Here is an 18,917-nt window from a genome sequence, read left to right on the forward strand (position 1 = left end):
CTTTTTATGCACTACAGCAATTAGCAAATTACTTCCCTTCCACGGGCGGAACATTGCCCGCGAGCCGCCTATTGCCGACCCCTGGTCTATAATATAAAACCTACTATGTATAATTAATTATATACAATATAATTTAATGTATTAATTCAGTGGCGTATATAAGGAGGCCTAGTGGGCCACATCCCCCCCCCGAAATGTTTTAAAAAACTTAAAAATTATTTTAAACGTATGTTATATTTTAATGGTGCTTTATGCTTAATTAGAATTCGCGTTCAACGTCAAATCATTTTGGGATATTCTGTAAATTAAATGTAGATAAGTACTTATTGTGTCTTATTAGTAATTCTTATATAGCAATGGTAATTTAACTAACTTCATTCTGTCCATAGTAGCCCCTTCCGAAAATATTTTCTGTATACGCTAACTTGGCTAAATAAAACCGAAATTACAAAATATAAATTTAAATACACGATATATTACTATTGCGTATTCGGTATTTTCTTACTCAAGCATAAATATAACAATTGAAAAATTAGATTGTACATTCAAAATCAGAAGTTTTTTTATATTTTCAAATTATACGCATATTAAAGGAGAGCTAACTTTTAATACTAATTATTTTTTTCTAAAGTTATTCATCACCACTGAAAGAAATTGTAATTTAATTTTTTTTTTTAATAATAAATAAAAAATTAATATTATTATTAATCGGTATTATATTTTTTTTTACGTACACTCTGCCAGTATTGCAAATATTTTGAAAATGACTTGATGTAACCACATATTGCAAAAGCAATTATACTTAGCGAATAGTTTCTTGTATAAAAGTGTTGGTATGTATGTATATGCTACCGGCAATATAGATAATTCAGGTATTTTGCAAAATGCCTGGGCATTATGCAAATTGCCGACCCATTTTAGGCAAAGTACAAAACATTTTATTATATATTATATTACATTAAGATTTTTATAATTATTATACATTATTACTTATATTACAAACAACATTTAATTTTTATTTTTTATTATATTATTATTACTATTAAATAAATATTTTACCTAAACTACAATTTACTTATTATAACATGTTGTAGAAAATAACATTTTAAAGTCCACAAATTATTATTTTTAAGCCAAATACACTTTTTATTTTGACACTTGGACTTACAAACACATTTTAAAAACTCTTGGCCAATTCTTGTGAATTCAATTTTTATCAACTCATTATATTGTTCATCAGATAAAAAGCTAGTATTAGTGGCCAAATTTAAAAAAAAAATGTCCAATTTCGTTAGTTTTTTTCATATTGCCTACTCCACGATTGGCATTATACATAATACCTAGGCAGAGGTCGTATTATGTATATTGCCGAGTGATTTTTGGTATTTTGCAAAATACTGGATTATCCATATTGCCGGTAACATATACATATATACAATAAAATAGTTATTAGCAGAAGAAATACAGCTACTTTGGACTAAAAATGTTTTTAGTTATTACGACTTCCTCGCCACAATAACAAGAGCATGGGTATTAATTGAAAAAAAAGACAAAAAAATTCATGTGACTTTTGTAATGATGTGTTATGTAACGCGCGTTTGTGGGTGACGTAGAGATTGATCTACAATGGAATGATTTATCAAATCGGACAGTATGACGTAAGAACGGTTAATAAACTAATAATCGCTCGCGTTATTATTACTGAGCGTAGATACCAAGTGTATATGTGATACCATCGTTGTTAACATATCATTAATGTATTTAATCAATTACTTTGTACGCACACGCGGTACGCACATGGTACAGCATATTCAAACAGCAAAATATTCACCGCCATATATTCTTCGATGTATCCGTACACATCGGACCGCGTTGTCATTCAATAATATCAGTGGCGGATCCACGGGAGGTAGGGGTCAACCCCCTCCCCCCAAAATCCATAATTTTATGAATTAAGAAAAAGATTTTTTTTTTTTTTTTTTAAAGTACGAGGAAAAGTATATATTAAGTATATTTGTATTTTTGTTCATACAAGAAATTAGTAGTCTTAGATTTAAATGAATTCATTATATTACTTACTCTTATCTTAATTCATTATCAATTACTGATTGCAATGTTATAAAACATATCCCAAGGAAAAACTATTTTCAACCCCCCCCCACCCCGCAAGAAAATCGTGGATCCACCACTGGTTAGTACTATTATGTATCCAGGTGTGAGAAAGTCACGATTAACATCCAATGCTAGATCTTGGCGGGAGTGGCTCTTAAGTCTATGAAAAATAAAAAATTCATGAGCACAACTCGCTGCATTTTTGTTCGCCCCCGATGTCCAATTTTTCCTAGACCCAACGCTGCTAACCGCAGCACACAAGGCGCAGGCGTAAAGAGAATTCGAATCGTATAGGCATAATTTGACCGAAAAATGCGGAGAAAAACATTGAATATCATAATGCATCATATTCGCATTTTTATAGTTCCTTTATCGACAGTTAATCGGTTGAGTAGCTATTTCTTCTCGTTTCATAATATGATTTGGACAATATTAGGTATTCTAATGTAATATTATTCAAAAAAAAATAAATAAAATAAAATAAAGAAAATGCATCATTTCAACACCGAATTTAAACCAACTATCATAAAAATATCGCAATAAACCTTATTGATATTGTTATACATATTTTATTTTTTTTTAACGCGAACGAATGAATTTGTAAACAATAACAATATTTAATATTATTATTCACCGATAGAATATGTACAATGGTTTTCGCTCAACACTTGAAAATAAGGTTTTCTTTCGAGTGTTTACAATCGTTTTCCAATAAAATATTTAATATTAATATTAATATCGATTAATCATTCAAGTGTTCGAAAATCGTGTACGTTACTTGAGACGAAAAAAAAAAATTAACACTATTGATTAACTAAAACACTTTAATATATTTGTATATAATAAGTTATTAAATTTACATTATTTCACATCTGATTGATAAATCATAGAAATATTATTATTATCTGTAGCCGCGAACAGACAAAAACTAACTACACTCGAAACGACAAACAATTCTAACGCAGCCAAAAGTATATTACTGGCAATGAAATATATATATATATATATAAAGAAAAAATACTAAAATTTGGGGTCAAGTAGGTAATATAAATAAAATAATATAACAATTATTCTGTATTATTATTTACAAGAAAAAAAAATCTATATATATATATATAAAAAATAATAATAATAATAAGTATATAATAATGATTTGGGACTTGATGACACACTTATCGTTTGGACGTCGGCGGCGCTGGGGTGTGCTGCATGCAACCTTCGACGTTCTCCGGCCAATCGCATACGTTTTCTTTCGGGTTGAACACTAAATTCGACGGGCACGGCATGTGATGTTTCCTCTCGCCCTCGCACATGTAGTACATCGTGCAGTCCGCTTTGTCCGGGTGATAAGATATATGGCCGTCTTCTTCTTCGCACGTCACGGATGTCGCTGGAAGAAAGAACACGTTGGTTTTTGGTTTTTTAAAAAATTCTTCACGCGATGCTAGGCAACTAAACGTACACTATGCGTCCCAAACACATTAATAATATTATTGATGGTATTCACCGACGTTTTTCGAGTGAGCGACTCGTGATTATAATTCAATCAATCTTACCTACTTTTTTGGTAAAAAAAATTACTAATATAAAGATTTATTAATTTCGATTATTAATTACAAGATGATTGCTTGTCCGTTGTTAATAAGTGTTGATTTTATCATTTTAACCGGAGCTTAAATCAAAATAAATATTGTTTACCGTTATGGGACACTTAAACGTTTAAACGTTATGCAAATGTATACATTAATAACATTTTCCGTTTATCGTTATTGACGATTAAAACGTTATGAACAATTTAGCGGTATACGTTTAGCGTTTCGCGTTATTTAAATATTTAAATTAATGTTAAATTTGAAATATTTTCAAATGTAGTATTTCGCAATCACTACTAGATCAAATAACATTAAATATTTTAAATTATACATATTACATTTAACGATATTTTCTCTTTGTATGTCTTATAACTCATAATTTATAAATGAAGCAATCATATTTGTTGTACAATAATAATAAAATGCACATACCACGTAAAATATGTATTTATTGTCAATTTATAACTTATGTACCTATGGTGTATTACTAATGTTTCATCAATATTCACCGATATTATTTTTGATGAGGGTTCCACGGCGACAATATCCAACGTAATTTCAGAAAGCATATTTTAAATTATAATTTGTAATGGTTACTTGTATTTCATTCGTTGATAAATTTGATTGTTGTTTTAAACATCCTTTTACATTTATTTTATTTACTAGTAATTTAAGTCCGTTTTAAATAAATAACTGTTCCAAATCTATTTTACTGATAGTTATAAATATTTTCCCGTGAGAATTTCTTTTATGTTTCAATCGTTATTCGTTATCTGATACGTTATTTTATATAAATTTTAATCGTTTATCGTTTACCGATACATTATCTGTTATCCGTTTTCATCATTTTTTGAACAGTTAAACATAATACTCATAACATTATCAAAATATTTTGGTGACCTGATTTTAACAAGCCACTACTATTTAAGTAGTAATTTATAATAAAGAAATAATGAATAAATAATTAAATAATAAATAATTTATAAATAATACTGAAATTTTTATATTATTTAAATCAATACCTATTTATATATTAATGCCTATTGTTTTAGACATTGTTGATTTAAATGTTTGTACTTTTACTTGAATTTAATATTTTGTTATATACTGTTATTTTAGAAATTGATGTATTATTACTAGGACCCGGGACTTATTGCACACAAATTGTAGAAAATATGTATACACATATGCACTTAAAATCGAAATATGCAACTGAATTTTTTTATGATAGCAATTGAAAATTGTTTTTGTAATTTGATTTATTAAATTCTATTTATTATTTTTTTTTTTTTTTTTTGTTTAGTTTCTTTTTCGACAACAATAATTCTATAAGTCTAAAACTATGATATTAATAATCGAATTAATCTTTTTCTCCTATAGCGAAAAAAAGTTTAGTGTAATTAAAAAAATTTAAAAAAAAAATAAGCATTAGAATAAATTAATTTCAAGTAAAATATAAAAATGAGTAAATAAGCGAAATAACAATTCAATTTAAAAAAAAATTGTCTATTATGTATTTTTCCTAAAAAATTACGAGATTTGCATAACATGCAATTTAAATGCTCGTACTTCAGTCCGTTGTCTTAAAACAAATTTGAATCTTACTCAGATTATTCTACAGTTATTATAAAAGCATATGCAAATGCAACAATTCCCGAACCCTAATTATCATCAATTTCTTAATTTTTCATATTTTACTATAAAAACCTCAGTTTCATTAAATGTATGTTTTATTTAAAATATACGAGTAACGATAAAAAATATTTACGGTCTTTGGTCGTATAAACTGCGTTTCTTCCTGTTGCCTCGTACGGGCCATCATATTCCAATTTAACTTTGTAACCAGCAAGTTCTTGCTTCATAGCATTGATTAACGGATATTTACCGGTACCGCAAACACCACGATAATCATCCATGTCCACGGACCATATCATAACTCCACCGAATCCTTCTTCTTTCAACCAACTCATCTAGAACCGGGGGTGAGGGGAGGAATTTAGTTTTTTCGTTTTTAAATTCGGATAACATACAAAACATGGTGTTTTGGTATACCTTGGTCTTTAGACTTCTTTCGTCGTCAAAACCGATCCATTGATCTTTTCTATAAGCAAATGGTACTTGTTGTTCGTTATCCCATACAAGGGTGGTATTTTCCACGTGTAAAAAGTCACACACCTATATGACGATATTATCAAATGTTAATAGTGACCTCACAACTGTACTAAATATCAAATTTAATGTACCTCGTAGTATGCCATAAAACCAGCTTCTGATGTGTACTTTCCAGCTGTACCACCGCCAGATGCTGGAGCGCCGATGTCGAACTTAGACGGATCGACTAGAGTAAATGATCTTCCGTAAGTGGGCATTCCGATCATAAGCTTTTCTTTGGGAGCACCTTGTTTGACCCACTCTCTGGCACTATAATCCTAAAAAAAAAAGAATACCAAATAGGAATTAAGGTTATTCTGATAAAATAATTAATTTATAATCCCTTTACTTACCACAGTAAGCTTTTTTTGATAGCTCGTGGCACTTTCTAAAGGATACAGAGGACTGTTATGTCCTACTTGACGTTCCCATTGGCCGTGGAAATCATAAGTCATCACGTTTATGAAGTCTAAATATTTGGATATTTCAACTACATCATAACTAAGGGCGAAAAAAATAGATAAATTGTACAATTGTTCGTTAAACTGCATTTATAGAGCTTACCCAGCAGCAATTGCTTCAAAACTAGCTGGCACTGCAGCAGTCAATAACAGTCTTGGTAGACCAGAGCTCTTTGATTCTCCTTCAAATGCTAATCGCAACTCTTTCAGTAAATTAACGTAAGCTGCCTTATCGTCCGATCCTCGGGGATACTCCCAGTCGACATCCAAACCGTTGAATTTGTGCTCTCTAAGGAATTCAATGGCTTCGTACACAAACTGATTCATGCGGAAAACATTTCCGGTCAGTTCTTTGAAAGGAGTTGATCCGAACGCCCAACCACCGATAGCCAAAAGAACCTAATCAAAACGAAATGTGTATACCGGTGCATGAAAACATATTTCAAATACTCCAAATAATATTAGTTAACCCGTGTTTACCTTAAGATTAGCGTTTTTCTCGCGAAGGGCCATCATTTCTTTGTATTGTTCAGTATCTTTCTCGTCAATGAATGTCAATTTGAAATCTTTTAACGTTCCAAATGCATAAATTACATGCGTACACAAAGACGGATCAATGTTGTCCGGTGTGAACTTTCCAGCACCGGGTCTCTTAATAGACCAACTCGTCATGTAGCACATGATTTGAGGCGCTCGTACTGAAATTAGCCGACAACAATGTAATAATCTATGCTATGGTTCGAAGTTCGAAAATTCTTACCATTCATGTCAACTACATCAGTTTGTATTGCAGTGGAAGCTTGTATTTTACCCGGTTTCACTTTAGCTAGTACTTCACTAACACTTATCTTGATTGGCGATGGCTTTGTAATTGTTTCCGCAGTAATAGTATTAGCTACCTTTGACCAATCAATGTCTTCCTTGCCTCGTTTTATACCTCTAAGCTCTTCTCTATTTTAATAAATACACCGTGTATTTTATTAAACGTGCTTTCGATCAATTATCTCTTTTGATACAAACCTCATGGCACCAATCAACGGGTATTTCACATCACCTCCACAGAAATTACCGGTAAAATCATCCATGTCCACTGTCCATACCATAGCACCTGCGTATTCGTTGTCTTTAATCCATTTCATTTTGTTCCTTATCGATCGCTCGTCGTCAAATCCAATCCATTGATCTCCATTAATAGCATAGGGAACTTTCATTTCTTCGTCCCACACATAAGTTGCACCGTTTCTAAGTATTTCGCAAATCTACCAGGCCGAAGGAAAAATAATAATTGTAACAGTACATATCATAAAAATATTATTAGTTAACAATTCTAGGATATAATAAATATTTACATCTATTGATGATAATAACGGACCATATAAAATAACAATTCAGTAAAAATGAAAATGATAGTCAACGATACGTAATATTTTCAATCAGGTAATAATACGATTTGGAAATTATCATTTATGAAATTACTAATCGAATAAATACCTCGTAGTAAGCTAAAAATCCTGCTTCTTTCGTAAATTCTCCGGCTTTACCCCCGCCTGATGCTGGCGAATTGACTTTGTAGTTGGCCGTATTTGTTAAAGTGAACGTTCGGCCATAAGTTGGCATACCAATGACAAGCTTATCTTTTGGCGCGCCCATCTTAGTCCATATGGATGCGGCGTTGTCAACGCTTAATTGTTTGCGCCACTCGGAATCAGATGACGGGGCGTATAAGGGTGCGTTGTGTCCAGTTTCTCTTTCCCACTTTCCGTGAAAATCGTACGCCATTACATTGATGAAATCCAAATACCTGAATGGATGACAGTCGGAATGATCATAAATTTGAAGTGTTGTGAAATTCTATATACTTACGAAGAAACAGCTGGAACATCGTAACCACTTTTAATGTTATCCGGGCCAACTGGGACAGCAGCAGTTAACATCAAACGAGGTTTTTTCACCTCTTGTGCTTCGGCCTCAAACGCTTCTCTGAGTTCTGGAGGGAAAACAAAAACGTAGCAATCGTTTGAGTTTGAAAAATAAAAATAAAAATATGTACAACATCTTATTTGTCACTTTACCTTTCAATAAAAGCACAAAGTTCTTCTTGTCTTCGGGTCCTTTCGGATACTCCCAGTCCAGATCCAAACCGTCGAAGCTGCGAGCACGAAGGAAAGGTATGGCACTATAAATAAACGTCTGTCTTGCGTATCGAGTAGCGGACATGTCCTTAAATTTTTGTGTGCCGAATGACCAACCACCTGGAAATGTACAGTGAGCATCGAATACATCAATATGTTAACTATAAAGGTACCGCAGTTATAAACAATTCAATATTTTTTATAATCTGGACGGATAAAATGATAATCTCTATTATTGTGGGTTAGATTATGGACTGATACATTACATTATTGAATCATTTGTTTTAAAATAATATGACGGCCCGTTGCACAGTGTATAATATTATTATAATTACATTTATAACAAAAGAAAACTAACGAGCATATAATTAATACCACCCGTGGATAATTAATAAGTATATATGAAAAAAAGATAATCAAACGAAATTAATACGATGAGTTATTTTATCTTCTTACATAATCATATTTTTACGGTAAATAAGCTGGCATGGTATCGAATCAGTACATTGAATAGACGAAATAAAAGTTAAAATTAAAATAAAATTTTTACGAAATCTTAAGAATATTAAAATGTAAATTTAAACATTTATATAAATTTATATTATTTATACGTAAGTATATAAAAAAAAAAAAATAATCGCCAACCATACTATACAAATTGAATTTATATCAAACATTTTTCTATGAATCAAAAGTAATGATTTATATTTAGTTATTATTTCATATCAAAATATATTATTTTCATTTTATATATCTAGCGGTTATGAAAAGTATTTTCGTAATTAAGAATTTACAGCGTACAACCTGTTTCGAAATTTAAAGATTTTCACTTTTATAAATATGGATTAAGTAGAATAAAGATTAATTGAGAGTTATAACAAAGCTATACCTGAAATAAAAACAACAAACCTCTAAAGTAAAATGATTTCTTCATAGTATTTTATGACTAGTGATCTTTGACATACAAACCGTTTCATAATTTAAATTTTACGTAATTTTTTTAAAAAAAATGCACGTAGCAATATTTTACGTATACAAATACTAACAAATTGTATTCGACTGTAATTTATCAAACTTTACCTAAGGCTAATAAGGTCTTTAACTTAGGATTGGCTTTTTTCAGGTTCTTTATTCTATCGTACAATCCAACCTTTCCGTCTTTGCTCTCATCGTTTGATTCGAATGAAGACAAACGTCCCTTTTTCAGCCACCCGAAGGCAAATATGACGTGTGTGCATAAATCCGGGTCGATATCTTCGGGTAAGTATTTTCCAGTTTTCGGTCTATATTGTGACCAATTTGTGTAGTAGCATACAATCTGAAACACGAAAACTCTACCTTAGGAATTTTCTAATTATATTTCCACGGGCCTTGACGTTCTAATGGAGAAAGCTAACGAAAAGCAATGACACACGAACAAAGCACAGGCGTGTCCGCATATTAATTATGAGACCTACGTACAGTTTGTTTTTTAAACGACACTTTAAAAACATCCTTGGCATTTACACTTGCATCTGTGTAACAAGTCGTTAGACTTAATAATCATATTATTTTTTTTTTAACACGGCTCAACACGTATTAATATAACAATAGTGAAGAAAAATAAAATTGTTCGGCAAATATTCTTCTTCTATCCCGGTGCATATATTATTTCGTCTTAACATAAGCGCGCGTCATATCCGTAATTATGTACGTTAATATAAATGCACAAATGTCTCTTCCTATACGGGCGTTTGGTAATTTACTGCGAAACTTTGGAGTTCATAACTCTTGTGTTGAGCAAATTACGTACGTCTTGATTTGATGAAACGACTCCACATGATAATAAAAGAGAATAAGTTGTAAACAAATTTGATGTGCACGTATAATATGAATATTATCTACGTACATTGTACACAGATAATATTTATGTAAAGCCGCAGCATTAAACCAGTTTGGTCTGTATGATGTGCGACTGGTTACATGCACACAGATAGGTTCACCTTAATTGCGTTATATTAAGAATAAGTGCATTTAGTAACCGATATGATTCGATGAGTCATGTAACATAAATTCTTGATTAACAACGACCTCAGTGTGCATGAACACAAGTGTATTTATTTTTTCTTGTGCGTCGTGTCAACATAATATTTGGTCAATCAAATTGAAAATAAAATCAAAATATAGTTTAGACAGGTAAATCATAGATGATCGCAAATAAGAATTATCAATTTAATTACATGTACTATAAATCGTTACCTAATAATTACCATTATTCCTTCACCGACCAAACATAAACTAGGAAAATGATTATGATCTTGCGTAACAGAATATGATCTGCTATATTTCTTTCTTTTATATTTCTACACCTCATTTCGAACAAGTCTTATTTATATTCTACGCCATGCCGGGCACAGAGTATTTGATTGTTAGTATTCTAGAACCTTATTTTAGACATTAGACGCATATGGATTATTGTTAATAACGATTGTTTAAAAACAATTCTTATTTCGAAATTGAATTAACGAGCACCGAAACAATTTCATTCCATTCGACTATATTTTGTCGTTTAATTAAACAATGTCGTCATGCCACCATCGAAGTATGATTTCTTAGTGTCATAAAATCACTGAATGAATACCCATTTTTAATTTTGAAATCACAATCACTACGCATGCCCTTCGGAAGATTTGATATATATATATATATATAATAACATGTATGGATACGTATTATATGACATAAATAATGTACTTATTTTGTCAATTTCGGCGATAAAAGGTAATATTTCCTGACCTATCGCATTTGCAAACAAAAGGTTTTTTCAATCGCGTGGTCTGCGCGCGGACGTAAGATTGTATACTTCCCTTATACAACTACATTGAATAGAATTTTATGCACGTCTATATAGATTAATTGTCAGCTCGTTTCTCAACCCAATAATCACCGAAGGTCTTTTGAAGTGATTTCATTGTTCTAGAAAAAATCGTATAGGACCATAATATATGGGCTTGTGCCACGTCATCGTGACGTCCCTCCCTTTCCCTATACGGAAAACAACAGGGCTTCGTCCTTCGGCCTACGGGTGAATGTTTACCTTATATCCGCCATCGTCCTGGTTATCTTTCGCCGTAGACACGTGTTTTTCCGTCGAAGCGTCGGTGCCCGATTTTCTGGTGGCCACGCGGTTGCGAATTTTAAACTTGTTCACCGAAGCAGACGTTTCCATGTCTACGGACGTGGAAGTCGCTGCCACCGATGAGTCTGAAATCGATGCGGCGTCTTGCTGCAGTCTGTTGCCAGTGGGCCGTCTCATTCTTCTTCGGATCGCTGAAAATACAGTAATTGAATTTAAATCAACGTCTCACAAATGATTTACGTAATATAACAGTGAAATTGTTCCAATAAAGCTACTGTTGTCGAATGAGAATCAAAACGTCACTAAATAACACTTTAGCAGTATATGTTTTCAGTGAAATTGTTATAGATTTATGTTTTTGTTTTTTTTTTTAATTTTTTTTTTTTTTTTGTTTTTCAATCATATCGAAAGTCTCACGTACTATTGTATCAAATAATTAATCGTTTTGATACAGTATAAAAAATGACCACACGCATTCACGTACTGATATATGACAGCGAGAACTGACTTTTGCTGTACTATGTATCTAGTATATAGGATATATGGTATAAACCAACGTTTGTAATTAAATTACATAATAAATACTATTATAATATTAGCATATGCGTGTATGTATAGTGTATATATTTTACGCGTATTAACATATGGATCAAATCGTATAAATAAAAATAGTGGTTCCTTTGTACTTCATTTATGTTTTATTTTTACGTAGCATGTTGAATTTGTCTATAATTATTTTCTGAATGATATACTATTTGATTTATAGTTAAAAATATTAAACGTACCATACACATTGTATGTATATATCGTGATTTTAAAAATCGTATAAAAAGCAAAAAATATATGGTACATTTATGTTGACAAAAGAACATAATGAAATATATGATTTAAACTAATGGTTGACAGTTAAATGAGATTCTCGTGTATTATAGTAGCTTTACAAGCAATATAAATGTCTGAATAATTCAGATTTAATCAAAATTTTTTAGTATTGTTCTTTATCCAGGCTCGCACGTCGTACCTAAAATTTTGAAGTTTAATATTCATAGATTCCAGAAATATTGATAGCTAAAAACAATTATTTTATCTAATTTTTTATAGATATGATGTACTGATAAAAAAAAGTCTACCCTATAAACGCTTAAATCAAAAATTTTGAAAAAAAAATTACAAAAATGATTTAATCAGTTTTACGTTAATTTATGTATATTAAAATATTTTAAGAAGATCACCATAAACCTAAAATCAGTAAACAAATATATTTTTAAAGAGTCTAATGCTATGAACAAAGTATACGATTATGAGAGATTCTATTTTATGTATACGATCGTCGAATAACTAATAGCTGTAGTTTAATTCAAGAAATATGCAAATTATTAGTGTAGGTACCTATTATTGAATGTAATTACTATCAAACACGTTTTATGTTACAATTTATAAAATAAAAGTAAAAAAATGGTAATAGTAACTACGACGAAGACGACCATGAACCAATTATATTTATCAAAAATAAATCAGATCAAAACTTAAGATTTATAACCTTGCTTTTTTACGGAATAATGTTTATTAATAATCAATTAATTAGAGCGTGGGAATGAAAATAATAAACTTTCTAAGGTTCACAGATATCAAACAAGACGTAGTCGTTAACCACTGTAAACGTATCTTTTCCGAGTACATCATAATTGGAACTTTTATTTTAAATTGGTTTCTTAATTAATTTTTCTCACTTCGTTTAATACATTGTGCAGAACGAATCTTAAGCGTATGGTACTCAAATCAAGAAAACGGAGAAAAACAACGGAGGGCTTAGGTTTTTAGAACTGTTAACTTTTTCGAATCCACTTATCAAATCAACAGTGTCCTCAAAGTCTTAAGTAACAGAACGCCTTCGGCGTATGATCGTGATTTTCTTGATAATATTTTTTTACCTCTCGAATATTCAATTATACGTTTGTGTGTGTGTGTACGCGGATAAATTTCGATTACAATATTAATGTTCTCATTTTTCTGACCTTAAACGTAATAATAATTTATCAATCCGTTTTGCGGTGCGCGTACGTATTAAAAAATGTCGTGTTCCCATTATTACACTAGCCGGTGGTGTACGCGTATCGGTCGTAAACGCATTTACGGGATCGCGTTAAACAATATAATTTTTCTACATGCGAAAATGCGTGCGATTTCTGAAAGCGACAACCGGTTCGAGGGCGACGGCGTAAAATGATTTGATCCGACTGCGACGGTGATAGATTTCGTACACGCGTTGGGAAACGATTCGGTCGATATTCCAGTTTAAAAGGAAACACAATCAGCGGTGAACCCACGTCGGAGTACCGCAGTCGTTGTACCTATTGGGTAATAGCCGTCGCCGTCGGGAGCTGGTTTGGCTGGTCTCCGATACGCGCAGAAAAGGTGTAATTATTATTGGAAGTATCCAGTGTGTGTGTATGTGTGTGCACGTAGATCAGCTGTTTAGGATGATCGGAGGGGGGGGTGGTAAAATAAAAAACGAGAGCGTTGCGTACCTACGCGTCGTTGACAAAAAAAGTAAAAAAGTAAAAGGAACGCGCGCGAAACGACCGCCGTCGCTGCGAGCCGTGTGCGCGGCGAAACTGGTTCTCCGCCCAAAGGTTATCCGCGCGTCTAACCGTCTACGTACGTACAAATATTATAATACGAATAATATCCGTTTTTCGTTCGTATGCCGACCGCGGCACGGCGATATAATATTGTGAAATCAAGGGGGGAGGAAGTTAAGGGGGTTCAAACTCCTCCCGAAACGCTGGAAAATCGTTAACATGTTTTTACACAGTCAAAGTGGTATATGGATTGTATAGTTATGAAAATTTTCAACCCAAAACCACTCCCGAAATATTTTTTTTTTGTGTACGCGCGTCCGCCGCATACAATAATAACGCGTTAACATCTGCGGACCGTGTGGGGGGTCATCTTGGATTGCAAAATTCTTCGCTCGAATCGAATTCGCGTCCCGAAAGGCTTTCGAGTTCGCACGCACGTACGTGGAGCAGTGACCAACGGAATGTTATAATATCGTTTCCCCGTGAAATCCGTATCGAACTCGTGCGTTTACCCCAAACGTGACGCGTGACGCACGAGAACCCGCGACGTTTTCGACTGACGAACTTAAACCATCAACGGTGTTGTTGTTATAGGCGGACAAACGGAAAGATCAATTTTTTATTTTTTTTTTTATTTTTCCGATCGCTTTACCATCTCGTCGAATACGTCAGAACGAAATATGCGTGTAAATAAAAAAAAACTCGCAGCAATAACCGACCGAGAGGACGTGAGGATCGTCAGAGAATCAATTATTTTCGCCGTAACGCAGAACGACGAACACATCACTCCGCATACGTCCGTCGTACGCGCGTATTCAACGTTATTCGTACGCGATAGCTAATTGTTGAGGCTGATACGTTGAAAAATACGCAAATGCCGGCCAAACAGATAATTTCCGTAGATCTGTAAACTAGAAGAAAAAAAGGTGCGCACACACGTATCTGGATCGTGTAGAAATGCGTGTTTTGTAATAAATAATAGCTGTTTGTAATGATAACCATGACTGTTGTACCCATGAGCTATTTTTGAAAAATCGTCGGTACAACAGATTTCATGATGTAATATTATTCTAAATTTGTCATAAACAATATTTCATTTGCTGCGCCCCGATAGTAAACAAATTTAAAACGTAGGGAAATATTTTGCATCGTTCGACTTTTATTCGAGTTAATTTTCGAAAATAACATCTTTCGAGACTTTAGTGTTTTTGTGTGAACGCGTTTAAAACTTTTTTCCACGTGACCTCTTTTGGGGAAAAAAATACATGTCATCAAAAACACGTATTTTGATCATATTATACCATGTTCTTTTTTTTTATTATTATTCATAATAACAATAATTATCGTATAGTATTATTTCACGTCGAAGTAAATGAAACGATTTGACTCCAACGTAACTATCTGATTATTTTGAATAATAACATTTTATGTTGTAGTACCTACAACAACGATTAATATTGTGAAATTATTTTTTCACTCGCGCGGAGCAAAATTATTTGCGCGTGTCAAAATGTCAAAATGAAACACTTTGAATAAAATAAAAGCTATTATTCATTATTGCACTTTCCGTTTTAAAAATATCATAGACATATTTTTTAAATGTCAAAAATACTGTTTAATTCATGAACAGCGTGTAACGCAGTGCGGATAGGGATAATAATATCTGTACAACCATTAAAATAATAAAATCAATGTTAAGAAATGGTGTGTGAAGAGGTAAGTGACCTAAAATATTATAGCTATTGTAACTTACAACTGGATTTAAATTAATTGAATTTGATTGAAAAAAAATATTTCTATGATTCAATAACAATAATAATGACGGTAATAGTCTTTGTAATAATTGTTAGCTAAAATTAAATTTATCAAATACTCATCTTATGATATGTATACACAGTCTATTTGTGTTCGAATTAGCTACTGAATATTCATAATGAGGTAGAATAAACTTAATCCTTAACTTTGATAGTAAATATTTTATTTATCATTCTATCTAACAAGTTTTTTTTATTGTTGCGAAATTCTTATCATATAACTATTTACGGTTGCTTTCAGTAATTTTATATAAACTACCTATATTTTAGAATTATTGCATTAGAATTTAAAAAATTATAACTATGAAAAATTATGTTTATATAAATAAAAGTATACAGTGTTATGAAACACATTTAGTTACCACAGAGTACATCTGTGTAATGAAGTTTATATACGTATAGGTACCATTCATTATGCATTTAGGTGCTATGCAATTATTTATAGAAATAGCCGTTATGCATTTTTAATTTAATTGTAACTACAAGGAAACAATTCGCTTTAAGAATACGTTACATCAATTCGTATATAAATTTTTTTATAAAATAATTTTGGACCGAATTTAAATATTCGAAAGTTTTGAGTGGCTGCTTTATTTGAAATTGGACACGAATATATTACTAGTTCAGATGTGGCGATAATATGGTGGACTTAAAAAAACACACGTATAGAAGGATGTAAATTTTCAATATTTTTTGAACCGCAAAACGTTCTCACTTTCCACCGCGTTATACGGCGCGACGTTATTTATTTTTATTTTTTTTCGGTTATTAATTTGGCAATTTTTCAACAAAAAAAATCAATCGAAATGTAAACAATAATTGAACAATTATTGACAACAATAACAAAAAATTGTACGCATATATTGTGAGTATTAGCAACAACGATGTACGGGGTTTCAGATTCATCGCAAATTTTCGTGCCATCAAGTGTTTTGCAATTTTCTCTCCGCATATACGGTCGCCTGTCGTTGAACTGTTGTGTAACGCGCGTTCGAAACATGAACACGGTCGGTTTGAACATACGTGTTTGGTCCTGTAAAAGCACGAATACGGTTACACGCGCACACGCGCATACCAAGACAATATTTTTCATCCGATTGGATTATGTCATAAAACACACGGTGGCGTTCGATTTGGGAAACCGGTCCCGATGAAATCGCAAGTACGTTGTGTTGAACCTTGACCCGCGGTACGACGACCTTGCACCGCGGTCCGGAACCAGCGAAAGCGCATCGGATATCCTCCCAGATGTTCCGGCGATCGTGCGAATCGGCCAGAAGAAACGTTAAAGAAATTGTTTGAAAAAAAAAAAATTTAAAAAAAAAGTACACAACTACGCCCGTGCTTGCCAGGAGAAAGTATTGGACGTATTGTTGAGATTATGATCACACGGTTAACGCGCGGTATCATATGTGATCGGTAATAAGGTAAAAACGATACCCTTAAGCGAATCACGCGAGCCGCGTGTCTGTGCGCATCTGCGCGAAATCACTACTGTCCCGACCGTCGATAAGTAGAACTGGGTCGTTTTGTTTTTCAGTTTTTCAGTTAAACGACGACCAAAACATGAACCTTTTACCAAAAACAAGTCGCGAATTGGGTGGATTTCAAAAATTATAAATCATGTAATAAATTATGTTTTTTACGCTAATATCACAATCGATTTATTATTAAGATACAAATAGTGATTGTTGCCTAGGCAGTAATAAAATACTTTAAATTTTTAATCATCAGTTTATGACTGAAACCCCATCGCAACATCATGTGGTCAATAAATTAATATAAAATAATAATAATTTCAAATTAATTATCGTACTTATTAGGTAACACTTACATACACACCTATACGTAACGTGCATGTATCAATGAAAATCGCACACTTTTTCTCATTATGAAATATTTATTTCTCTTTTGATTTAATTATGTGAACTGTTGTAGAAAATAAAAAAAAATTTACAAAAAGTAAGTGTTGTATAACACGCAAACGCTTCGACTATCCGTATTTCTTCTTCGTTCAATTCGGTTCCACGGTTTGGTTGTTTATTTATTTTTCATCATTATACATACAATATGCACAAATTATAGTAGTTTCTACCTGTTATACCAGGGAATCCAAAATGAGAGGAAACTCAATGCACATATAAATTGTGTACTTCGAAATGTGGTGGTCAAAAATATACGCAATGCTTTCGTAAAAATTCAAGCAATATCAATTATATGCCTCGTGATCATTATTTTTAACTCGAGTGTTTAACTCAAGTCTGAATTCGTATAGTTTTCTGGACTACATACCGTCGGAATTTCTTTGCACATTAGTGATTCGTTATAGAAAATAATATAAAAGTATACAGATTGTATATTTCAGATTGTGTTGTGATTAGAGCACCGAAATGTTTGCCCTGAAAATATATCATGTGTCATGTATCACTTCCAGTCAACCGCAAAAAATGACCTTAATTCACGTCTACTACTGTAGTAGTATAGCGATCCGATATTATACAACGGACGTCGTTGAAAACACAATTATAAACTTCTCTGACGGTTGCCTGCGTACATGTTTTTAAACAGTCTACCTAATTGTATTCCTAACCTTAATAAGTCCCGATCGGTAAACCATTACGTTTCAATTAGACTAAATCTAAAAGTAATAATATATCAAAATAACATTGCTAGGACAAGGACTTTTATGCATTAAAAAATCATCAAGTATGCATTTAAAAATATGCACTTTTGCATCAAAAAATTTAAAATATGCATCAAACAATTACTAAAAAAAATTAAAACACTATAATTTATGGCTCTAAAAATTATATTTTTTCTATATTAAATGTTTTAATATAATAGTTTTATACTGTATATCTATAAAAGTACTAATTAAATTTATATTTATATTTGATTTGAAATTAATATTGGATCTCATTCTTCCCTATTATTTTGTATCTAATAAAACAAAAA

At 32.1% G+C, this 18,917-nt stretch overlaps 1 protein-coding gene across 1 annotated transcript in view; it reads right to left on the reverse strand.

Annotated features, from left to right (window-relative positions):
• Nucleotides 1–3,190: 3,190 nt before the first annotated feature.
• LOC112681746 (probable chitinase 10) overlaps nt 3,191–18,917 on the reverse strand; it is a 33,893-nt gene continuing 18,166 nt past the window's right edge. The window contains exons 3-16 of the mRNA XM_025552047.1: nt 11,525–11,757; nt 9,529–9,766; nt 8,389–8,568; nt 8,180–8,303; nt 7,808–8,117; nt 7,337–7,575; nt 7,077–7,267; nt 6,797–7,014; nt 6,420–6,715; nt 6,209–6,356; nt 5,948–6,133; nt 5,757–5,879; nt 5,473–5,674; nt 3,191–3,502 (exon numbers count right to left, since the gene is read on the reverse strand). Of these exons, the coding sequence (XP_025407832.1) occupies nt 3,285–3,502; nt 5,473–5,674; nt 5,757–5,879; nt 5,948–6,133; nt 6,209–6,356; nt 6,420–6,715; nt 6,797–7,014; nt 7,077–7,267; nt 7,337–7,575; nt 7,808–8,117; nt 8,180–8,303; nt 8,389–8,568; nt 9,529–9,766; nt 11,525–11,757 (2,906 nt within the window). The 3' untranslated portion in view covers nt 3,191–3,284. The remainder of the gene's footprint in view (nt 3,503–5,472; nt 5,675–5,756; nt 5,880–5,947; nt 6,134–6,208; nt 6,357–6,419; nt 6,716–6,796; nt 7,015–7,076; nt 7,268–7,336; nt 7,576–7,807; nt 8,118–8,179; nt 8,304–8,388; nt 8,569–9,528; nt 9,767–11,524; nt 11,758–18,917) is intronic.

The sequence above is a fragment of the Sipha flava genome, unplaced genomic scaffold (assembly GCF_003268045.1).
Source record: "Sipha flava isolate LNK unplaced genomic scaffold, YSA_version1 196_pilon_pilon, whole genome shotgun sequence".
NCBI classification, from domain to species: Eukaryota; Metazoa; Arthropoda; class Insecta; order Hemiptera; family Aphididae; genus Sipha; species Sipha flava.